Here is a 26,489-nt window from a genome sequence, read left to right as displayed (position 1 = left end):
TACTTCTAGTAGGTAAATAACGTAGGTAAATAATTTAAGCAATTTAAAACTGCCTTAGGGCCGACTAATCTGACAGAGAATAATTGACCTCATAAAAACTAATGTCGCACCCAGATGTCGACACCATTTCGCCTTCAACGCGAGTAGGCGTGAATGCTTGGCTAAAGGCGATGGCCATTCTTCCTGCTTAGAACTACGTGCGGGTTTAGAAGTGCGCGTCGTGTGTAGTAAATTGTATAGATTTTTTTATTTGCGTATAGATTATGTGTATAAAAGTTGATTCGTTGTAGGTCTAGTCTAAAGAAAAAGTGTAGTGTGGTGAGAGCTGTAAAATTAAAAATTCTATGAATGGAAAAATAGATGAGGTTTTTAATATACTTTTTTTGCTAGAAAAAGGATCCTGAAAAAGAAAAAAATATATAACTTACTTGTAACTACGAAAAAGAAAGGAGCTATAAAAAAGATAAAAAATATAGGAGGTTGTGTTCAAGACACGACCACATTGTTGACGTAGAACTACGCTGTAGTTTAATTCAAGTCGCTTGTTTATAACTGCGGATATTATTTTATAATGCTACGATAACTTTAAATTAACCATTCCACCAGTTTGGTCACCCTGAAATGTTTTTTTTATTGTAGAATTATTTGACGATAAATGTTTGATGATTCAATCTTGTGCTCGCAGTATAATACATGCTCCCCTCCTTGTTTATATTTATCATTACGACTGCATAAATTGCAACACCAAACAATCGTCAATCATAGCATAAAAAATAGGCGATTGTTGCATCATTACAGGGCCAATGCGCACGAGAGCAGATACAAATGGGATTTCAGCGTAGCGAAGATGCACTACTTTTACGTACGGATTATGAAGCACACACGTGCGCACACAAATATCCATATATCGATGGCTTGAAGCAACTAAATATACACACACTTATCTCCGTTTTGCGTTCTTCTCAACAGAAGCCCTTTATGTCAATATTGCCAGTATAGATTAGCTTAGCTGTCATCCTTTATGGAGAAAGTTTTCCTACCGTCATGCGATTTTCTTGGTGAGCTGACGATAGCTCATCAATGATTCCCCACACAATTGTGTAGCTCAGAACTTTAAGGCAATGGCGTCAGTTTGATGCAACGATTGCAATGCCAGAGACATCAACGAGTGAGTAATTTGGTCGCGTCCACAGCTCAATCCGAAACGAAGACATGTGATGACGCAAAACGAGGAATAACAAGCGATGTTCATTGTTTCGTATCTAGAACGATACTGAAAGTTTGCCTTCCTACCTTGCTTGAGACTTTAAACTTCTTCAGTTCATTCGTTTTTAACCTTCAGGCCCATGGAAAACTTTACTTCATCCATAATATAACTCCTCCACCCCATTGCCTCGAGAAAGGCTGATCTGCTGAAGTTGTCTGTGGTGGTTTCTGTAAAGCGTCTTTCCATTTTAAATGCGCCAGAATAACGGATACATTATACAAGGAAATCTCTGGAAATCCCGCTATTTTCTGGATGTGTAAAGGATGTCGCGACATCATGGCAAACGCACGCTTTAAGAACACGATAACATCGATGAATGCTGCCACCAAGGAACTGAACGATGTGTACCAAAAGGTTGTCGATAATCTGAAGACGGAGATAAAAGACAGCTTGATTGCCGAGCTGAGAGTGGAGATACAAGGAGGCTTCAATAAAATTTGTCGTTGTTTTTAAAATAAATAAAATTTGTTTGTTTGTATTGTCGCCCCTGCCTCACCGTTTTCAATTTGGCAATCGATCAACACCGAAAAGAGCCCGCGACGAAGATCCCGAACGACCTGAACGGCCAACGAAAATGTTTCGTGGTACAGGTTTAATGGCGAACGGAGCAACTATCGCAGCCACAGAAAGATCAGATAACAGATTTTGGTTGTATCTTTCGAAAATTTCACCCGAAGTTTCTGAAGTGGAGATCCAAAACCTCGCCAAGGAATGTCTGCAGACGGATGATGTAGTGGCAAAATCGCTTATTCCAAGGGGCCGACCGTCAACCACGTTGACGTTTGTGTCGTTTAAGTTGGGAATCAACCAAAACCTGAAGATGAAGGCAATGGACCCCTCTACTTGGCCGCAAGGAATTGAATTTCGCGAATTCGTGGACAATGGCACCTCCACACGGCATTTTTGGAAACCTGTACCAATAGCCGACCCGGGAGCAACGTCGACGTAACAATTCTGCCAACCTCAATCAGCACTCGTGATTTCTTGACCATTTATTATCAAAACGTCCGTGGTTTACGTACTAAAACGAACGCTTTGCTTCACTCGTTGCTCTCCTGTGATTTCGACGTGGTAATTTTCACCGAAACGTGGCTTCATTCCGACATTGCGAATACCGAGTTGGCAGCTAACTATACAATCTATCGTTGTGATCGGAACTCTCACACCAGCTCATTTCAACGCGGCGGCGGCGTTTTGATTGCTGTCAATCCCAGACTTAATTGCAAATCTGTGCATCTGTTAGACAGTGAGAACCTTGAACAAATTGCCGTACAAATTGTTCTTCTACATCGATCGCTCTTCCTATGCTGCATCTATATTCGTCCCAACAGCCATCTGGATATTTATACCAAACACGCCGAGTCTGTGCAACAACTTATAGATATGGCAAAGCCTCATGATTCAACTATCGTCGTGGGTGATTATAACCTACCAAATCTAGTGTGGAATTTCGAAGAAGACATCAACGGCCTGTTGCCACTCAATGCATCGTCTGAACAAGAACTTGCTCTTGTCGAGTCCATTTTGTCCGTTGGACTCAAGCAAATCAACGATCTAGTCAATGTGAATGGCAAGTTACTTGACCTGGTATTCGTTAGCGATTCAGACGGTATTGAGCTGTTTGATCCACCATCTGCTATTTTAAAAATCGACGATCATCATAAGCCGTTACTTTTAAAACTTGACGTCCATTCGCCTGGCCAGATCCGCCCGCCCGGTGTTCCAGCAGCTCGCAGTGAGTATGACTTTGCACGGTGTGACTTTAACGCTATCAACGAGCGAATCGGCTCGTTGAATTGGACAGAGCTTCTTGACCTCTCTGACATTGATGCAGCCGTCTCTGCCTTCTACGACAACATATATCAAATAATTCAAGACACCGTTCCTGTTAAAAGATGTAAGCCTTCCCTAAATTTCACACAACCATGGTGGAATTCCGAACTCCGTAATCTGCGTAACCGTCTGCGAAAAGCTCGGAAACGTTATTTCCGCTCCAAAACAGCTGCTAATAAAACTGCTGTACAGTCGGCTGAAGCCGAGTATAGTGGTTTACATGAACTTAGCTTTCGGCAGTACATTGACAATTTGCAGAGTAGTTTCAAGATAAATCCATCATCTTTCTGGAATTTCGTAAATTCCCGAAAAGGCTCTGCACGTATTCCAGTGGACGTTACATACTGTAGTCAAAGCTCCTCTGACGCTGCTAGCTCTGCTAATCTCTTTGCGGAATTCTTCCGAACCGTTTACGAAGTCGATCAGGCTCCGACTCCGCAGGAACACATCGATAACTTGCCGAGTTTTGATATTCGTCTACAGCAAATCACCTTCAGCCACGACGATATTTTCAAAGCCCTCTCTTCTGTTGACGCCTCGAAAGGTCCTGGTCCGGATCGAATTCCACCTTCCTTCATTAGGAATTGTGCTGCATCATTGACCATCCCTGTGAAGTTTATTTTCAATCGATCACTTCTTGACGGCGTCTTTCCTGAGTCATGGAAGCTAGCATCCATAACCCCGATCTTCAAATCTGGAAACATTCACAGCGTGGAAAACTACCGTCCAATCTCGATACTGGACTGTTTGGCGAAAGTCCTGGAAAGACTGCTACACGATAAGCTGTACACGGCAGTCCGATCGTTAATCTCGGAATTTCAGCACGGGTTTATGAAGAAACGCTCCACCATTACCAATCTGATGACCTTCACTAACACTCTGGTTGGTGCCATCGAGAAGCGTCGTCAAGTTGATGCCGTGTATATCGATTTCTCCAAGGCGTTCGACAAAGTTCCGCATGGTCTCGCTATCACAAAACTGAGCCGCCTCAGTCTTCCTTCGTGGATTGTTCGCTGGATAGAATCGTACCTTTCGTCCAGGAAAGCTTTCGTGAAGGTTCACGATGCCACATCGAATGCGTTTCAACTACCGTCCGGGGTTCCTCAGGGTAGTCACCTTGGTCCTCTCATCTTTATACTTTTTTTAAACGATGTATGCGACCACCTAAGCTGCTGCAAGCTCTTGTATGCAGATGACCTAAAACTCTACCGCATTATCAAGACGACGGTTGATTGCCTGGCTCTGCAAGCTGATATTGAACGCTTGTCATCGTGGTGTAAGATGAACGGAATGTTGGCAAACCCAGCCAAATGCAAAATCATCACCTTCAGCCGAAGTCGAACACCGGTCACGTTCGAATATTCGATGAATGAGTCACCGCTTGTGAGAGTATGCTCTATCAAGGACCTTGGGCTACTTTTAGACAGGAAATTGAGATTCAACGAGCACATATCGATGACAGTCACTAAAGCAAACTCCATGCTTGGCTTCCTGAGAAGAAATACAGCGCAATTTGACGACGTACATGCCATGAAGTCACTGTACTGTTCTCTGGTTCGCAGCGTATTAGAGTATGGAGTGCAGATCTGGGCCGTATCACAGTGTGCACGTAACACGTATCGAAAAAATCCAGAAACGTTTTATAAGAAGTGCATTACGGCGGCTCCCATGGACAAATCCCGACAATCTACCGCCTTACGAACATCGATGCGCGCTCATCGGACTCCAAACTATGTCGAGCCTGCGTAGTTTTCTGCAAAGGCTGTTCCTCTACGACGTACTAAGCAACAACATCGACTGCGGCAGCATACTGCAAAATATTAATATTCACGTTCCGAACCGCCAACTCCGAAGCACTTCCTTTCTCAGAGTTCAAGGGCACCGTACTACATACGGATATAACAATCCGCTAGATAGATGCTGTAGGCTTTTTAACGATGTGCACGATATTTTTGATTTCAACCTAAGTAGACTAGTTTTTAAAGATAGAATTAAGAATGTCTAAATAGTCTGTGTGGTCTGTGACCAAAGATGGTAAATAAATAAAAAAAACTTAGTTACCGCTAAAAAAAAAAAAAAAAGGAAGGCATTCGATCCCTCGCCGTCCAGCTCGCCCAGCAACGAAGTTGTTCAGTCGATTTCCTCACGAAGAATGAAAGTTTGCCTCAGCGAGATCCACTGTTTATACTTTAGGCAAATATTCCCTTTCGTTCTTCTTCTTTTCCTTTGTTCACGGATACTTAACATCTTACGGTTTCCCCTTCGTTGCTCGTCGATAGGTTGCTCGTTATTGACAGCTCTGTTCGGGAAAGCACACAAATAGACAGAAAAAATGTATGAGGAAATGGTAATGCTTCCAATTTTCATCAATTTAAACCATTTACCGACTATGGGATTGTAATGTATAGCATATCAAACAAATCTTAGGGAATTTCCGATTCGTTTGGTATGTAAATTGCCAAAATCCGTTCGCTGCAAAAATAGTTATTAACGTGAACTTTATTTCATAAAAACGTGACCTGTTTTCTGATTTGGCACCCTTAAAGAAAGACGTAGTTCTACGTCAAAAATTTGTCTAACGAGCATGATGGTATTTGATAAATACAAGTCTAACCTCAATTGTGCAGATCCGCGCAGTGGTCCTTTTTTATATCTCCAAAACTAGGCATCAAGTACCACTTTCTGGGCAGAAAGTGCAGCGAACACCAACGCACTCTGGTGAGCTGTTGCCAGCAGGAACGAACGCTCTAACCCCAATTTCACAATCAGGAGTGAAGAGCAAGTGGGCTTTGACAAAGGTGGCGCAGACGACCTAATCGTAAGACGAATTCACACGAATCAACATCGACACCCGTGGGAATATTCACGGCCAGAAAGTGATGCTGTCTATTTGGTGGGACCAGCAAGGTGTGGTGTACTATGAGCTGCCAAAACCGAATGAAACCATTATGGGGGACCTCTACCGACGACAATTGATGCGTTTGAGCCGTGTACTGAAGGATAAATGGCCACAATACGAGCAAAGACACGATAAAGTTATTTTGCAGCACGACAATGCTCGGCCGCATGTCGCGAAACCGGTCAAAACTTACTTGGAAACGGCATTGTTCCGTCCGATTTCTATCTTTTTCGATAGATGCAACATGGCCTGGTTGACCAGCACTTCTCCAATTTTTAAGATGTCAAAAATTGGATCGATTCGTGGTTAGCGACGAACCGACCGATTATTTCCGCAAAGGGATCCGTGAATTGCCAGAAAGATGGGAAAAAGTTGTGACTATGGGCAATACTTTAAATATTAAATTTGTAACCATTTTTGCAGAATAGAGCATTAATTTAAAAAAATTATAGGAGGTTGTGTCCAAGATGCGACCGCATTGTTGACGTAGAACCACGCTGTCGCATGTTTATAACTTCGGATACTATTTTATAATGCTGTGAAATTTTAGAAATAACTGTTTGGTGGAATGTTATGTCATCATGCTACATGTTATTTAGTATTGCCTCAGTGGAATCGCAGCTTTAGGCATCGTTCTTACAACGTAAACCAAGCGCCAAACAAGCGTTCGCCATAGCAGGCATACAGAGAAATACATTGGTGGTTTGAAACACTTCTCATCATTTTACATTAATTCAAAAGAAACGCTTCTGTTAATATTACTGGTCTCGGAAAAAGTTGCATTACTTTCTCATGATCGAGATAAGCGCAGCAGTCATCCTTAGTGGAGAAAGTTTTGCTACTGGCAAGCGAAACCAAATCACATATAAAATTGCAGAACGAAATTTACTTTCTTGGTGACTAAATAAACGAAATAAACTCTTCCTGTTAATCTCAACAACCTCGAAAAGAGTTGCATTGCTTCATCATGATAAAGATTAGCGCTCTGAAAACTCATGGAAAATAGTTCGAATCAGGATCTGAACAACGTACTTCTAGTATGTAAATAATGCCAAGAAAAATGTTTCATACAAATTTGAGCAATTTAAAACTGCCTTAGGGCCGACTAATCTAATAGAGAATATTTGGCCTCATACAAACTAATGTTGTATCCAGATGTCGACACCATTCCGCTGTCAACGCGAATTGACAGCTCTGTTCGGGAAAGCACACAAATGGACAGAACAAATGTATGGGGAAATGGAAACGCTTTAAGTTTTCATGAATTTAAACCATTTACACACCAGGGGATCGTAATGTATAGCATATCAAACAAATCTTAGGGAGTTTTCGATTCGTTTGGTATGTAAATCGCCAAAATCCGTTCGTGGCAAAAATAGTTATTAACGTTAACTTTATTTCATAAAAACGTGATCGGTTTTCTGATTTGGCACCCTTAATAAAAGACGTAGTTCTACGTCAAAAAAAAGCGAAGAAATTTACTCCTATTAGTTTTATAGTAAAACGAGGCATATTTGACCCAAATCTTAAGCACATTAAATGAAGCATTGAAATAATGGATTTCTTTTTTCCCCAACCTATTACCCAATTACCCAACATATTACCCAAGACAAGGCAACAACAAAACAAATTTCATTAGTCATCAAAATTCTGATTGTCATTGACATGATTACATGCACAGCAGTTTGTACTTGTTTCGAAACGCCGTTCCCAACTTCTATTTTTCATAAAAGAAAAATTACATTCCGCATTGCTTTTTGCATTTCCTTAGTCGTGTGGTGTTCAGACGAAAATAATCATTGCTATCATATTATTATCCTCAGCTTCAAATAAGCCTCATTCCTATGATTGGAGGGCATTAAAGCATTGCCGGGAGCTGAGATCAGAGCTGCTAATAGAAGGTGGCTACAGATAAGTTCGAAGATGACTGATGATAGCGGAAGAATGAGCGGAAATGAAGAATAATTACATTTGTTGTTGGTAACATTTGCCAGCGATTTATATTCTTGAATTTTATTAGAGTTCGGTGATTTTCAGTATACTTGAATGTAACGTTTCTTCCTTACCAAATATTGTGAGTTTGCTTTATAATTTCATGCTTCCTGGTGTTTTTATGATTTTTTTCACAAACAATGGAAAAACATGAATTTCCATCACTGAAGGAACCAAATATTAATCGCTGGAGGCGATACTGAATGGATACGAAAGTGATAATTAATGCTTCTATTCAGCCTCCTCAACAGAGTAATTTTTGATACTCTAACTCAAATAACGAAATTATACTTTTTTCCTGTTATTAATTGAAAGTAAGCACCTGAACATAGTTCATGACAGTATAGAGGGCTATAAAATAACATAAAAACTTATTAATTGATTGTGGTTTTATTAGTGTAGGATTAAGAACATACCATAACTACATGCTCGAGACAAACATATTTTTCACATTTCATACAGTTGTAGTTTGTTTTTCGGGTCTTTTTTCGAAGAGAAGAATGTATATCGAACTTCTAGATAATTACCAGATGATAGAGATTCTGGAGTTTCATGTTTTCATATTTCTAATATTCTTTGTCTCTGTGTTCTTGGTAAACTAATCATTAATGCCTGTTTTATTGATGGGGCTTGAGAAGATGATATAAAAGGATTTCTATGAACTTCCTGCGACTTGTTTTCTTGTCGATATTGTTCAGCCCATATACACTCGACAAAAAAATTAGAGGAACAGAGTGCGAAGTCGGAAACATGCTGTAACTTCGTGAAAAATCAACGCATATCGATGGAATGCACATCATTTTGAAGCAATAACATTCAGGTATTAGAATATTTTACGTACATATTTTTATCTTGGTGTGTGTAGGAGAAGTGGGCAACAATATCGGGAAGAAAATTAAAAATCGATTTTTCTTTGTCCTTTAAAAGAATATTCTGCATCAACACAATTTTTTGCCAACAAACTCAACAGCAAATCCAATAAACCGTATCTACCAGCTTTCATTTGATTCCAAGAACGTTCCCGTAGGACCTTTCAACACAGATATATTTCAGTTTGAATGAAAAATTACCCCTTCGTCTTTGATGATGAATAATTCAATAGTAAACCATCGCACCGAAAATCGAAAGACAGTTTTAAAAACTTCAAAAAATTCTGCGCAAAGATAATTTATTACTTCGACGGAAAAAAATAGTTTAATTTTTTGCATCGATTTTAAAAAAGTGCCAAAAACCGGATTTTTATAGTGCTTTACAAAATCCACTGTAATTCTGCAAATATCGTAGTAAGTTCTAATATTTCCAGACAAATGTTTAGCCTATTGTATTCCCTAAACATCTGTGAACGTTTCATATCGATACGTTCAGCCGTTTTTCCTAGCCGATTTCAATGAAAATCATTAAAGTTTTTTGGATAAATTTTCATTTTTGACGTAGGACTACGTCTAACCGGAAGATATAGGGGGTGAAATGGAAATCTAGGCACTGAACAAGTAGGAAAAAATGCAAGATTTGGAACGCTTATAACTCGAGCATTTCTCAATAGATCGCAAAGGTTTTTGCATCAATTGATAGGAAATATATCTACGCATCTATCATAACGAATAACATTTCATTTTTCTTGAGATAAATAATTGAATAATTGTGAAATATAAAGCATTGTCAAAATGCACTATGTGCCCATTCTTGATTGGTCCATTTTGTGCTCCTCAAATCGTACCGACCAAAACGGGCAACCAGAGCAGCAGTGAAATAGAATGAAGCACGATTGGAAAGGAAAAAGAAAAAAATGAACGAAACATTGGTCGCAGTCTCACACATGCGTAATTCTCGAGCCAGCCAGTCAGCTTAAAAATCCCCGCTCCGCTGCCGTAACGATCATTCTCATTCAAACCGTACACCACATCAGTTCGCATCACAACACATCAACAACCAACCCAAGCAACCATGTCTGGACATGGCAAAGGAGGAAAAGTGAAGGGAAAGGCAAAATCCCGCTCGAACCGTGTTGGTCTGGAGTTTCCCGCAAGGGTAGCTAGGCCAAGCCGGCGTTATATAGTTTCGGCCGCCGAAGTGATCGAGTTAGCTGGCAAAGCTGCTCGTGACGATAAGAAAACCCGCATTCGGTTCGGTGGACATCAAGACAACAGGCAGTTGCAGCGAGTGGCGAGTGGCAAACGCAATCGCAAAACGGCATCAGGTAACAGAAGAAAAAAGTTTGTTCTTTATACAAACTGCTTTGGTGGCAAATCCAGAACAAGGCGGCATCAAGGGCGTTCGAAATGGTTTTTTTCAAAACCACGAGTAATAAGTTTTCTAAATTGGAACCATTCCATAAAACAAGGCGCTTTTCAGGGCCATTAAACCTTCCAAAAAAGAGTTTAGGAAATACAGTTCAATGCTTTCTAAAACATTATCCAAAATAATAATAAAACACAAATTGATTTTTTCATAATTTGTTTGCCAGGATCTGATGAGTATGTGAATTTGGCAGTTGTTCTGAGCTTATTGATAGTTGGGGACTTTCCTGATTATTCAATTTACACCAATTCTTAAATTGTTTCCAGATTGAAAGTACAGTAATTTACTATTAGTTCGACATTTAGCTAATTGGACGGACATGTAATGCGACTTATTTAGTTGGACATTTTTGTAAACATAGAGATCCAAATTATGACCCAACATTGAAAGTCGACACTGTACCACTGTCATCGCAAATGTTACAGGTTAAAATCGCCTCCAATGCGACACTGAGTGGCGCTTCGGCACGTCGCATTGAATGTAATTTACTGTACAACATGTCACAAAGCTGGATGGGAAGAAATTTTCCAACTGTGAAAGCTGTGGCGAGTGGCAAATGCAATCGCTAAACAGAATGGTTTAGCCGAACAAGATGGGGATATCGAGTGATAACAAAACAATAAACTCTTTAGATTGAAGATAATTTTGTGATCCTGAAAAGGACCCTTTTTAGCCTGCATGTGACGGCGCCAGTGGTTGTATGGTTAGCGTAACAGCCTCACAATCCGATCGGCCTGGGTTCAATCCCAGCTGGCGTCGTTGGGATTTTCTGAGGCGAAAAATCTCTGGTTACGTCTTCCTTCGGAGCGGAAGTAAAAGAAGTTGGCCCGGCTCATGAGTTGTTGAGTCTGATAGGTAGGAACAGGTGGAGTCGCCTCCCTGATGTCGGTGATTGGCACTAAAGTGGCGGAAATAGGCCGACGAAAAATAAGCGAAGATAAAAAAAAAAAAAAAAGCCTGCATGTGAATCCAACGAGCGAACAAATCGTAATGAATGTATTTTTTTGCCATCGCACCCTTTGAACGCTCATTCGCTCGTCTCGTTGGACTCGTCCCTCTGGCTGAGTCTGCCGATTTGTCTCTATCCTGTGAGTGTATACCGCTAGAGTATAAAACACGCGGACCCCAAAAAAATATCTTATTTTCTTTCAAACCGTAAACCCGTGTGGTATCGGCATCGGCATCGTGGACGTAACAAAGGAGGACAAGTTTCATAAAGTTCATAAAGAGTAAACAGTAAACTAATCCATTTTTCAGGTAGATAGGTAGGTAATCACGTAGGAGAAGAAAATAAAACAATATATTTAAAATATATATTTAACAAAAGCTGTCCCCTTTGTATAGTCCTACGTCGCTCCGGTTATGTCCCCGACATTACCCACCCGTCTTTTTACCTTTATTCCTTTATTCCTTTATTATCATATTTTATACTGTCAGTCACCGGTGACTGACACGCAGGGATGCCAGGTTTGAAGATATGTCTTCATTTTGAAGATATTATGAAATATGTGAAGACATTTCAGTATGATAGTGTATGTGAATTTTTGAGAGATATTATTTTCATAAATTTCTAACTATTGGCCGGAAAGATCGTCAAAAGAAGTAGGGCTTTTGTATCAGTGTCATTCGATCGCTTTTTTATCAGTGTCACTTGTTTACTTTTGTTTTCAGTAATCAACAGAGACTTTTGCCTCGGGTTTTTGTTAGTGTTGAACTAGCAATAATCACACCTCGGATAAACCTCAATGGTTATGATATCGCCACTGCGCAAAGCTAGTCTCGAAGTCATTCACTAGCTTTTTTCAAACTTTTCCAAGCAAAAAATCCACAAGTGTATAGAATGAATTCAACAACGAGTGACTTCTAATGTCTCTAGACATTAGTTCATTTGCACTAGAAAATTTGAATGATTGTGACATTGTATTTTTATTTATTTGGACCTATATTATACAATAGAAAAACCTAGATCTTTCAAACGACCACTTCACAAAACGAAGATATTTCGGTTAAACACCGTTTCAATAATCTGTTTTATGGATATGGTTTGGGCTACAACCAAAACTTTAAAACTGAATAAACAAATTGAGTTTTCACAGTTCCGTTTTTTTTGGAAAACCGGGGCGATATTCACTCAATCAACGGTATATCAGGCTACCCAGCAAACATTAAATCGTATAATTTTGCACGTGCCAAGTATTACAAGAACTTCGGATAAATCATAATCGCATATAATATCAATCAAAGTATGTATCGTGTATATTTGAAATCGCATAAAATGCAAAAAAACTCGATTTTATATACCATTATCAAATTAAGTCGCAATTCGGTATAATAAACATCAATTTTATGATGTACATTGTCGTAAAATATATTTAATCCGCATCATATGCGTATATTACCCTGATGCAGTTTGTGTGTCGTATAAGCGTATGATTTAAATCAATTCAGTACTGTAGTAAATCGTGTTGCATGCTGAAAAAAATCATGAAACAGTAAATCATATTAGATCCTAATAATGAACATATTACATCATATTGAAATGTCAATGAAATGCTGATGCACTCGAAAGTTTTAACTGCTGTTGCATTAAATTTCAGATAGCCGCGCGAGATAGCTGGTGGATAATAATCCAGACGACCGCAGTTCGAACCCACATCGCAGCAGTTTTCACCAAACATCAATCTGTGTTAAACATTCATATTCCACTCCCAACACAAGTCAATCAAATAATTATTATTTCTACAAACATAAATACTCATATATAAAAATGGCGATTCGTGAGGCTATAATAAACATTTCACGAAAATATTTTGCGCTATTTGTTTTTTATTTCTATGCCTGTAATAAATCGTATATGAGAATGGCAAAAGTCGTATTTGGTGCTTTGACAATTCATGAATATATTCAAATTAGATCGCAATTCAATTTCAACATAATCGCTATTATAGTCGGTCAAAATTGCATATTCATCCAAAAAAATTCGGTAATCATTTGCCATGTATGTATATGGCTTCCACTTTTGCATGCAGATGCCAGTTAGGCGCATTTTATACCAACCAAATTTTAAGGCATAAGATGTTATATATACGCTTGTTATGCGATTTAATGTTTGCTGGGTAGTTATTATTTCTAAACTCATGAAATTTAGTTCGCAGTTGTGAAATATATTCTTTGTTCATATTTATTGAAATAAACTTCATAACCTCAAGACAGGTTTAGTGAAATGCGATATATAACAATGTCAATTAATATAAACATTGTATAAGCTATCAAAATTTATCCAAATGTAGGCTATGAATTTTAGTTTTTTCAATATGACTGTGGAGACATTTGAAGAGATTTTTACGTACCATGTGAAGACATTCGAAAAAATCACCTGGCATCCCTGCTGCCACGACTGGAACGGAAAGCTCAATGTCAGTTACCGATGACTGACATGACACTCAACATGTTAATTAAAATCATTAAAGTTTTCCTATAATATTTTATACCACTGGTGGCCATCCAGCGGCCCTCCGGCGTTGTTTATGCGGACCGCGGCCTGATTTTAAAAAATTCACATGAACGAAATTATGAATATAGTTGAAAATTCTTCCATACAATTGATTAGAAATAACTTTGCGAGTAATTCTTGTTAATCGTGTGTATTCAAACTAATCTTTTTCTGTTTTCTTTTTGGTTTTTTCGTGCTAATTTAATCTTCTGACAATCGTTCTCGTTAGCACTCAAAAGACTTTTTCACGTTTTTGGTTCTGGTCTGCTCACACTCACATAAATTCATGCAAGTAACGGCAGTAAAACCGGGTTTATACGTTGTCAGTTACTCGCTGGCGAGTAAACGTCAACGATCCGAACAATTACGACTGTACCCATTTCATGAATTTTGACATTTGCTTTGTGTAAGTCCAGTCGATTATTTTTTCTCGCAGATATTGGTGATTCAAAGCCCATGGAATAATTCTTCAATTTTCTCTACCCCATTCAGTTTTTCAAAACCATGATGTCTTGGATTCCTATTCCAGATATGTTCCAGAAGCGCGATTTCCAGTTAATTAAACATGCTCATTTTATTACTTTTACATTTACTACTGAATCCGCAAATATTTGTGAGCAATTATTTTAGTTATGAAAGAATTAAAATCAAAGTCAAGGAACAAAATCGCTGAAAGTCGTGTGGAAGACACGCTTCGCGTCGCTATCTCTCACATTAAAGCTGATTTAGATAAAATGGCTCAAGAAAAGGAGTTCGAGTGAAATCGAAACAGTGTTGAACTTCTCTCTCACCAAGTTTCGTGGTCCCATCGATACTTTTCCTGTTTCCTAGCAACGATAAAGTTCTGTCTATACGTGACGCATGTGGCAACTGTCACGTTATTTGAATGCGGGAAACCGGCAAAACAGATCTACGAGCTGCTCAAACCGTTTCCTATCGATGAACGATTCGTGTTCCGTACACTACAACAGTACAAAGAAACAGCTGTTGTGGGCGATAGGCCCATAAAGGGAAGTCCGAGGTCGGTAGGCTGTACAATGTTATCTACGTTTTCATGAACGCGTTCAACGCAATCCTCTTCGGAAACAAAAGTGTCTATCAGTCGAAATTAATTGATGCGTACATCGATGTGTGAGTCATTTATTGACGGCCAGATTGAAGCGAATTTGTTTGGAACGATGCAAAAAATTACTGGAATGGTTAAAAAACGAGACTGGCAACAAACCTGCCAGACTTCATCTCCCCAAATTACGTGCCTGTGTGGACGCTCTCATTTGAATTACCAATCGTTGAAGAATTCTATCGAGAAGCTGCAGCGATTGACGATTAACCTTAGTGTTTTCGACTGTGCGTGAAGAAGCGAAAATGTTAATTCTGGATACTTTTATACCTTCAATAAAAGTTTTCGGTTTTTATCTAATTTTGTTCTCGAGTTATGAGTTTTACAAGTGTAGAATTGAATTCTCTCTAATTTAGAATAAAAAGTAAGTCAAAAAAGTACCGTATATTTCACATTTCATAATGAAAAGTAGTAAGAAAAAAATCATAGCGGCCCGCGACTATAACAAAAACTCTAATGTGGCCCGCACCGTGTCTATACCTGGCCACCGCTGTTTTATACTGTCAGTCACCAGTGACTAACAGTGAGCTTTCCGTTCAGGCATGGCACTTAACGTGTTAAACACATGAAAATATCCCTGAAAAAATATTTTAAATTCATTTAGAAGAAATTTAATATTAAAGAAATTCATTTTTCTCAAAACGTATTTTTTTAATTCTGAAAAAAATATGTGAATAGCCCATACAATAACATACAAGTCATTCACACACCGAAGGGTGGGCTACAACAACTTTTCCATGGTTTCTTTGAAAAAAAACAACTAATCCTAATCTTGTGAAAAGTCTAGATAGCGACATAGTGTATTCACCAATGTTTAAGTAAATTTCAAAATATGGACTTCTGCCTAAGACGTCAACTTTCTATTTCGGTGGAGAGTTTTCTTTGGGAAACGACACACAAAAAATCATTAATGGATTATTATTGTCATACTGAATGTATCCATGTTGTACAAAACGCAACTGACGTACATTTTTTGCAAAAAATAATTCTATAGCCTACATTAAAATAATGCAACTTTGTGATGACTGATGTAATGCCAATGATATAATAAGATTTACATTTTCCAATTTCAGCATTTGCTCAATCTTCGTGATATAAATTTTATACATTATATCCACTTATAATTATCATCATCAAACAGTCAAATTCCATCCCAGAAATCCTTGAAGCAGTTTCCTACCAATGTTCCACTATTTATCCACGGCTCGAATCAGTTACAGACAAACACCCCCGGGCATCAGCCAAGCTCTGCGGCCCTTCACAGCAGCACAGGTCACTAAATATCGGCACATAGTTCACAAAAATTCGCCATCATGCACCATATGGCCCGGCTGAAACACTCTCAACTCAACTCAACTCAACTGCTCATATCACCAAACGGTCGTAAATTTTACCGTATCATTCTTGCTTAATTTTCCACTTGACAGCGCCTTATCATTTCGCACAGAAAATTATAGAACACCATTACCACGCTGATCCGCACACACATGGGTCGTGGGTCGCGTTCCGGAGCCGCGTACAAAAAAAAGGGTCGTCTGAAAAACAAACACACAAATTTGTCCTCCACTTTTCCACGCAGCTTTTTCAATACACAAACTTTCTTCACTGTAGTATCAAAATCGCTCGGAACAAGTGTAATCCGTCGTTCCTTCCGATAGCCGGAACCTTTGTCAAGTAACGATGGCACGAGATGTTCCCGTGCGAACCGTCAGATACAAAGACAGTTCTTTGAGAAGTTTACATGTTTCACTAGAGAAGACGTGAAGAAATAGGAGCACATCCGACGGCAGGGGGAGTTTAGTGTCCGAACTTGATTAGACTCATCCTTCCCTGCGAAGACAAAAATCACCAACGGTGGCAGCAGCTCCACTTGGTAAGACCCGATTGTTGACGACCCCACTGGTTTAGGACTCACGACGATACTGAAAAGTGGCAGATGAAGCTCACAGCTGACCTGATGTTGTCCTTCGATGTGCGCCCGAGCGGGCGCGAGTATTTCCGGCACTGTTCGGGTGAATTTTTCCCTCCTGCGTTGTTCAACTTCACCCACCACGTGTCGCTATACGGGTGGAAAATGAATGAACTTTTACCCCAAGACCGGGTTAGTTATGCTGGGGGTGGCTGGAAGTGGGAAAGGTCAGGATTGGTTACCGTGTGTATGTGTTTGGGTCCTCGAGTGAGAGAGAAGCGAGTGAATTTTCTCTCGCCAAAATATGATATAAGGAAAGTGTTACCATAATTCCGATAACTGCCAGCTTCAATCCTGAAGCTGATTAAACATATTGAAGCGTTAGCAATATTGTACCATTTATTTATTGCAAAATTTATGACTTCTAGGATGTATAACAAGGGATGCATCGAAAAGTAATTTCAAACTTTCAAAAACTATAAAAAAAATTGTTGGAATAGGTTGTTAAAATGTTTGTTTGAACACGTTTTACTATTGACGAATTTACGCAAAGCTGAATCAGCCCATGTGACATCTACACTAGAGCTCAGAACCACAAAAGTGAGGGTGTTTGTTTATTTTACGCACTGAAAGGCAAGATTCGGTGGTGATTATTCATTTTATTTCAATTTAGATTCATTTCAGCCATTGAATGTCGTCAGTATATGGTAAGAAAGTTGGAGTTTTGTAAATTTATTTACGATGGTTTCAACACGCGATTTGACCAAAGTCATAGATAGTCTTCGAAAATTATAGGTTTGATAATGCATACCGGTTATTGATACTATAGATAATTGCGATGAAATCGATATCATATCAAATTGGCTGATATCATTGATTATGTAGGGGTCGATACGAGAAGGATTTGTTGTATTTTTAGCGCAAAACACCCTATTCATCGTTTACTTAGTTGAAAAAAAATAATGTTACAATACTTATAACAAGCCATTCCTCGTAATATACATAGCACATTGTAAAATGATTTTCTAATCTTTTCAGCGTGGAAAGAATACATGAAACCGAGAAATTTGAAGATAAATTCTGATTTGTCTACAAAATTTGAACGAATTTCATACAAAAAAAACAAAACATCCCCATTTTACTCGCTGCGCCGTCTGGTTGTAAAACGTCGAAAATTTTTCGTGATTTTTTTTCGGATGTTAGGAATAAAGTGAAGTGTTCGGGTATTTAGGTTATTGTTTAAGGTATATTTGAAGATGTTTTTCCCATTTTTGAGTGCATGAATAATGATTATTATGCTGTTGCGAAGCTGGATGCGAAGATGCTGTCCAAAAATCGGTACCTTGCTGGTGATATCGATTCTGAAGCAACGGGGTGTCGCAGAAAGAAATCCCATGAATATTTTGAAACTTTAGGACAATACCTCAATAGGGGCTTCAAAGTGATTGTTTTATTTGAAAAAATAATACCGAAGTATTATTTGACTGCTATTGATTCGTTTTCCATGTAGCACTTTACTACCATAATTGGTGCAAGAAAGAGACATTTTAAAACAAGTTTTCATACAATTTAGTCGATTAATCATCGAAAAATTAGTGAAAATCTTTAAATACAGATATTTAACTGCTATAAAAAGTATACTTTTTTAAACAAAAATAGATTATTTATTTTAATTTATTCTGTGAAATTTTTCATTATTACGATACACATTAGATTTTTAGGTTCTCATTTCACATCCTGCCCTCCTGTTAATCTTATTTTTACGTTAAAACAACGAAGTTTTCAGTAAGTTCAGTACGGGAGGTATTAGGATAACACGAGGTGAGTTGGACATACGGGGTGATTTGGACCACCCCTTTATCTCAAAAAGTACGGCTCAACTTGGATTTTTTATAATGTCATCTCCTTCTATTGTTGAACCGTATGTACATAACGTAAAAAAGCTTTGATAAAATTTCACAAGTAGAGGGAAACGGTAGCATGAACACAGCAAGCACTTTGATTGTCGAAACATGTGAGTTTTCCGATCGTGGTTTTAAAGTTTTTCCCGCTGATTAAACAAACTTATCGTGTATTGTGCAGTAAAGTTCTGTTCACAATTTGATACAGCGAAACTGTAATTTGATAACAACTAATGGAATTAATTGCATTTTAATTTTTGCATGTTGTTTGGGGTGACATGGACACGTTTCTGTGGTGAGTTGATACTACAGGTTTGAGGCTTTTCTTTGGTCTAATTGATTCCAGATGCAACTGGATTACAAAAAGAGGATAAGCAGACAACATTGGAAGAAGGAGGAGCTTGAAAAAGCAACGCAGGCATTCTAGAACGTTTTTTGTTTTTATCAAGCATCGAAAGTTTTTGAAAATGCTCGAACAACAGTGAAAAGATCCATGCAGAATTCGAGATGGTCTCAATGCAATTTTACTGTCACTATTACTGATTGTAGCATTGTAGGATAATGTTACATAAACATAAGTATATTTTTTTCGATGAAACACACACTGGACCAAATCACCCCGCATCAAATTTTAATGTCCAAAAATCATCTCTTTTATTTCATGATATATTTGGTAATTTGAAACTTGATATAGGGCCTGATCACGAACGTCACTTCACGGTGAAAACGAAGTGAATTGTATACAACGTTATTACGGCTGCCACCGTGTGTGTAGAATCCGGAAGAGTTCATCCGTCGTGACAACTTTGATGAACTCGGCGTTATTATGAATACCCCGATACTGTCACGTCACGGGGAAAAACAAGTATATTTGTCACTTGTGTTTTAGATGGTGAAAGCTAGTCACGCGGAATTGAGTAAGTTTAATTTCGGATTTATTTAGCTTTTTTGCTAATATTTTGAATCTTGTCTTGCTTTTTAAGAAAGAAAAGATAAACAAACAGCAATTTACCCGCTTGGTGGCATTTTTAGAACGAAATCCTGCCGTATCCAGGAGACGTAAATTTGTTTATTTGGATTCCATAAATGCGCTTTGGGATGTAATTGAGGACTAAAAATGTAGCTCCCGTAGACCGATTGAAATATGGCGAAAGGTCTAATTTCGATTGTCCTAAATGAATAGAATTTTTTTGTTTCTAGTTTAAGGATTAGACTAACGGAGAGTTGCAACCCCAAAAAAAGGGCAATGGAGGCCACTGGCCCAAAACGATAATTATGATTGATTATGTATAATATTGATTTGTTGATATTTTGAATATAAAATAAAAACTGTAATGCTTTCCAACATTGCAGAGCTGGTTTTTGTAACTCAAACATTCGCAATTGGTGGACGAGACCCGATTTAGGACGATAGTTACATCGAATAAGGCCTTTGATCTTTTATTCATACGTAATAGATATTTTCAGCGATATTGTTTTGAAGACATACTTTGAATGAAGGAATATTTAAGTTCCAAATAAGCAAAAAATGAATCTATCATTGCAAAGCTTTTAAATTCATAATTTTAAAATTATCCCCAAGTTCTTTTTCCATATCTTTGTAATCCGTCCAAAAAAAATCTGAATCATTTTCTGATTTTGGCTCCCGTATATTAAATTAAACGAGAATGAAAAGGATAAGAGGATTAAACTTCAGAATCCCATATGGGAGTAGCTCAGATTGTACTGATCATGAGATGGATAAATTTGATAAAAAATGATTCTAGCATTGATCTATACTAAACACTTCTCACTATTCAAACGAGTAAGACAGAGCTGAGTACAAGAGTATGCGAGATATCGATTATTAAACTCATGATAGTCATGCTTGATCTCTAGAGTAATTTATAGAAAGAGGAAATAAAATTACATTCCCATATGTTCAACAACTACATTATTCAAGAGCAACCAAGTATTCCTCCTCATCTTTGAGCCAGCGTTTGATTCAGCAAACTAACGCACCAAGCAAATGATTCATGGAATGAGTTCGAATAGTTGGCATTGAAATACCTAATCATCGAGGTATAATCGCAAACTTGTCATTCTAAAACATACGTTCAATTAAATGGAATACTATCTCATACATTTATTAATATTTCCTACATAACGTTCAAACGTCCGAAATTATGCAACCGACATAGCGTTCAAACGCCCGAAATTATGCAACTGACATGTCTCTTATAAAAGGGAATGAACTCTTTCATTTCACGGAGTTTATTCTTACACGCAACTGCTCGTGACAATGATGATAGACACAAAAAAATTAAGTGAAGTGTAAGTGACGTAAAACCGTTTGTGACAGTAATGTTCGTGATGTGAGTCACATATCAACAATTTAAACCAGTGTGCAAAACATTACGCTTTTTTTCATTCTCGCATATTCCTCTCTCACTGCCATCTCACCAATCCAAAAATGCTTCTAGTATTGTCCGAGGGATTCGAATCATACGGCTCGAAAGAGACAGTAAATACAAGAACCTTCCCGAAAGGTGCAGATCGAAATACATTCGAGAAACAAACCAAGGCGCTCGAACAGCAGTGCACGTGCTCGAATTTTCTAGAATTGCTCGTTTTCCCCATATATACGGTCCATTCGAGTACGCTGCATCAGTTCAATTCAAGCAAGCAAGTGATACAAATTAACAAAGCGCTAATCGAACGAAAAGTTTGAGAGAATCAAACCAAATCCAAGGTGGAAATTAAATTTTCAAAACCAAGTGAAAAGGTGTATTTCAGTGTGGAAACAGAAGAATCAAATTAAAAAAAGCAAAATGTCTGCAATCGGTATTGATCTGGGCACTACGTACTCTTGCGTGGGTGTGTTCCAGCATGGTAAAGTGGAAATCATCGCAAACGACCAGGGTAATCGAACCACTCCCAGCTATGTTGCTTTCTCGGACACAGAACGTCTAATTGGTGATGCGGCAAAGAACCAAGTGGCGATGAACCCCAAAAACACCGTTTTCGATGCCAAGCGGTTGATTGGCCGTAAATTCGACGATCCAAAGATTCAGGCGGATATGAAACATTGGCCGTTTAAAGTTGTGAACGACAGCAGCAAACCAAAAATTGAAGTTGAATTCAAAGGCGAAAGGAAACGATTTGCTCCGCAGGAAATCAGTTCGATGGTGTTGATTAAAATGAAGGAAACTGCTGAGGCGTATTTGGGAAAGATGGTGAAGAACGCAGTTATTACTGTTCCGGCTTATTTCAACGATTCTCAACGCCAAGCGACGAAAGATGCTGGAGCGATTGCGGGACTCAACGTGATGAGAATCATTAACGAACCGACGGCAGCTGCATTAGCTTACGGTTTGGACAAAAATCTCAAAGGAGAACGAAATGTGTTGATTTTCGATTTGGGTGGCGGAACTTTCGACGTGTCGATTCTCACCATTGACGAGGGATCGCTGTTTGAAGTGCGAGCCACTGCAGGAGATACTCATTTGGGAGGTGAAGATTTCGATAATCGAATGGTATCACACTTTGTGGAAGAATTCAAACGTAAATACAAAAAGGATGTTTCAACGAATCCACGTGCTTTGAGGCGTTTGAGAACGGCGTGTGAACGAGCCAAACGCACACTTTCATCGAGTACCGAAGCAACGGTCGAAATTGATGCGCTATTGGATGGAATTGATTATTATACCAAAATCTCCAGAGCTCGTTTTGAGGAATTATGTTCGGATTTGTTCCGCGCTACTCTACAACCAGTTGAGAAGGCCCTTTCGGATGCCAAAATGGATAAACGTTCAATCGACGATATCGTTTTGGTTGGTGGTTCAACTCGAATTCCAAAAGTGCAATCACTTCTCCAGAACTTCTTCTGTGGAAAGTCATTAAATCTGTCGATCAATCCTGACGAAGCCGTTGCTTATGGTGCCGCAGTACAAGCCGCCATTCTCAGTGGAAATAAAGACGAGAAGATTCAGGATGTGCTATTGGTTGACATGGCCCCATTGTCACTTGGAATCGAAACAGCCGGAGGAGTGATGTCTCAACTGATTGAGCGCAACAGTAGAATTCCATGCAAACAAACACAAACTTTCTCCACCTATTCCGACAACCAGCCAGGTGTCTCGATTCAGGTATTCGAAGGGGAACGAACCATGACCAAGGACAACAACCTACTTGGACAGTTTGATCTATCTGGAATTCCTCCGGCTCCGAGAGGTGTTCCACAAATTGAAGTCACATTCGATCTTGATGCAAACGGTATCCTGAACGTCTCCGCCAAAGAGAAGAGCACTGGAAACGAGAAGAACATAACGATCAAAAACGACAAAAGTCGATTGAGCCAAGCGGAAATTGATAAAATGGTTTCTGATGCTGAGAAATACCGCGAAGAGGACGAGAAGCAGAGGGAACGAATTTCGGCCAGGAATCAATTGGAAGGTTACTGCTTCCAGTTGAAACAATCGCTGGACACTGCTGGAGAAAAGCTGAACGAATCGGACAAGAACACAGTGAAAGATAAATGCGATGAGACACTGCGCTGGCTGGATGGAAACACGATGGCGGAAAAGGATGAATATGATCACAAAATGCAGGAACTGAGCAGAGTATGCAGTCCCATTATGACACGATTACATCAGGGTGCAGCTGTTGATGGAGCTAGCTGTGGACAACAAGCTGGAGGATTTGGAGGCCGAGCGGGTCCTACTGTGGAGGAAGTCGATTAAATTGATTCCAAAACTAGTTATATGCATTGTATCTTTTGTTTATCGAAGCCGATTTTTCCATTTGATCTCGAACATGATAGTTCCTATTTACAGTAATGTTATTGAGAAGTAGAATTTAAAAATGTAATTAGAAAACAAATAAACCATTAAATATCAATTTACTATTCAAGTTGCACTAATCTCCGTATATCCGAACATAAGGCCCTATTTTAGATGACAAATCGAGCAATTCGTCTCGTCTCAGCTCCAGTCACTGACGAGTCGAGCAAATTATCCTGTTCCAGTAGGAACACGGGTTTCATTAAGGACCTGATCACGAACATCACTGTCACAAACGCTTTCACGTCACTTATACTTCACTTAATATTTTGTGCCTATCATCATTGTCACGGACAGTTGCGTGTAAAAATGAACTCCGTGAAGTGAAAGTGTTCATTCCCGTTTATAAGAGTCATGTTGGTTGCATAATGTCGGGTGTTTGAACGTTGTGTCGGTTGCATAATTTCGGACGTTTAAACGTTATGCAGGTAAAATCAATACAGCGTATGAGATAATATTCCATTTAATTAATCGTATGTTTTCGAATGACAAGTAGAGGCGAATGAACTGCAAAGTTTAAAGCCTCTTAAAAACAAAGAAACAAACAAACAATGACAAGTTTGCGATTATACCTCGATGATTAGTTTGCTGAATCAAATGCTGGCTCAAAGATGAGAAGGAATACTTGGTTGCTCGGGAATAATGTAGTTGTTGAACATATAGGAATGTAATTTTACGCTAGAGATAAAACATGACTATTATGTTTAATAATCGAAATCTTGCATACTCTTGTACTTAGCTCTGTCTTACTCGTTTGAATAGTGAGAAATATATAGAATCCTTTTTTATGAAACGTTTCTACAGTTTTGTTGAATAATAATATCTTCTATATCTCAGAACAAACCCGAATTTATCCACCTCACGATCAGTATAATCTGAGCTACTCCCATATGGGATTCTGAAGTTTAATTCTCTTATCCTTCCCATTCTCGTGTAATTTGATACACGGGACATAAGGTTTGATTTAATTATTTAAACAGGGACTGGTCAGCACTTTTTAAATATTCTTTCATTCAAAATAGGTCTTCAAAACAATACCGTTGAAAATATCTTTAAGGTAAAAAGTTATAACCATCGTCCTGATTCTGGTCTGGTCTGCCAATCGTGAATGTTTGAATTACAAAAAAAAACTAGCTCTACAATGTTGCAAAAACCTTACAATTATTATTTTATACTCAAAATATCAACAAATCAATATTATACTGAAATGTCCTTCGTTAGGAGTAATATAATAAGTAGTGTCCACTTATGCTTCCAAAAACAGAGAGAGAATTCTTTATTCAATCGTCTTTTTAAATGCCAGACGTAAACAAAAGACATTTGTTAAATAGAACAATATTGTTTGTTACAATAGAACCTGACTGCCTTATCGGCTTTTCGACTGAGGTACACTGTACAAAATCTGTTGGACATAATAGTCCTTTCCCTTTAAGATAATGCAAACTAAAAGGATATTCGAGTGTGTACCTAAGAAAGCTAATATCTAGCAATTGATAAATCAGATAGAATCTTTTCTTCAACATGCTTAATTCTGATTCAAAAGGAACTTATAAAAGATTAACAAAACATATTATTTCATTCTAGGAATATGAACTTCACACAGTATATAACACACAGTATATAAACAAATCATTCATCATACATAAATTCATCTAATTTTTTTCTTTTCTTCTGTCTGGATGATCTTCTCGGCAACAGCACTGACCTCTCTTCCAATGGTTCTTCAACGCTAGGGAGTCTTAACTGTAAGGGATGACGTTCACTCTTGGCGGGTACAGGTGGTTCTAAGGCTGTATCGAATCCATGAAACGGTTCTTCATCGCTGAAGGGATCATCGGCTTGACGTTTTGTATCTCGCCTGGCCATGCTCTGTGGTGGCAATACCACATTACGCCGGCGTCGGCGTCCTTCCTTCGGCCGAATCTGCCCCTTGTGAGCCGAGATTACGTGTGAGCCGATTGCAATCTGAAATACATTAGGAGAGATTTTTTTAATAAAAATTGCTTCAGTCCATCTTTGAAGTTCATGCGATTTAGGATTTCTGTACAGAACCTTGTCGCCTTGGGTTAGTTCATTCAATTCATCCTTCACTGTATCCTCTAATGGTTGAGAAGATTTTTGATTATTAATAGGTTTATGAACATGTTTCACTGTGCTCCCGTGGCCGAGTGGTTAGCGTCATAACTAACATGCCGGGTGTTCGGGTTCGATTCCCGTTCTGGTCGGGGGAATTTTTCGTCAAAGAAATTTCCTCCGACTTGCACTGTGATCACGCGTATTCTAGAGCTTGCCACTCAGAATGCATTCAAGGCGTGTTATTTGGCATAGAAATCTCAACTAAGTACTAATAAAAATGACGCAAGTAATACTACGTTGAGACGGTGAAGTTCCTCTAGGAACGTTAGTTCTATTGAAGAAGAAGAAGAAGAAGATGAACATGTTTCAATGGGCCTACGGGAGCTACATTTTTAATCCTTAATGACATCCCATAGCGCATTTACGGAATCCAAATAAACCAATTTACGTCCTCTGGATATGTCAGATTTTCGTTCTAAAAAGGCCACCAGGCACGTAAATTGCTGTTTGTTTATCTTTTGTTCCTTAAACAAGACAAGACAATATTCAAAATGTTAGCAAAAAAGCAAATAAATACGAAATGAAACTTACTCCATTCCGCGTGACGAGCTTTCACCATCTAAAACACAAGTGACAAATATACCGGTTTTTCTCCGTGACATGACACTATCGTGATATTCATAATAACAAAGTTGTCACGACGGATGAACTCCTCTGGATTCTACACACACGGTGACAACCGTAATAAGGTTGTACACAATTCACTTCGTTTTCACCGTGAAGTGTCATTCGTGATCAGGCCCTAATATATTTTATTTGGTGACTGGAAAGACTTCTGTCACTTTTTATCTATATGATCAGGGATGCCAGATGTGAACTCT

The 26,489-nt window shown here is 38.6% G+C and overlaps 2 protein-coding genes and 1 pseudogene across 2 annotated transcripts in view; 1 reads left to right on the top strand and 2 right to left on the bottom strand.

Annotated features, from left to right (window-relative positions):
• LOC129763542 (uncharacterized) overlaps positions 1-16,809 on the bottom strand; it is a 350,843-nt gene extending 334,034 nt beyond the window's left edge. Inside the window, exon 1 of the mRNA XM_055762726.1 lies at positions 16,083-16,809. The gene's annotated coding sequence lies outside the window, so the exon portion shown is untranslated. The remainder of the gene's footprint in view (positions 1-16,082) is intronic.
• On the bottom strand, positions 11,945-12,064 carry LOC129763688 (U4 spliceosomal RNA; annotated as a pseudogene).
• Positions 16,810-21,372: 4,563 nt separating the features above from the next.
• On the top strand, positions 21,373-23,595 carry LOC129768660 (heat shock protein 70 A1-like). The gene has a single exon (XM_055770441.1). The coding sequence runs from the start codon at positions 21,523-21,525 to the stop codon at positions 23,431-23,433; it is 1,911 nt and encodes a 636-aa protein (XP_055626416.1). The 5' UTR covers positions 21,373-21,522; the 3' UTR covers positions 23,434-23,595.
• The last annotated feature ends 2,894 nt before the right edge of the window (positions 23,596-26,489 follow it).

Source organism: Toxorhynchites rutilus, chromosome 1 (assembly GCF_029784135.1).
Source record: "Toxorhynchites rutilus septentrionalis strain SRP chromosome 1, ASM2978413v1, whole genome shotgun sequence".
NCBI classification, from domain to species: domain Eukaryota; kingdom Metazoa; phylum Arthropoda; class Insecta; order Diptera; family Culicidae; genus Toxorhynchites; species Toxorhynchites rutilus.
This window is presented reverse-complemented; position numbering and strand designations above follow the sequence as displayed.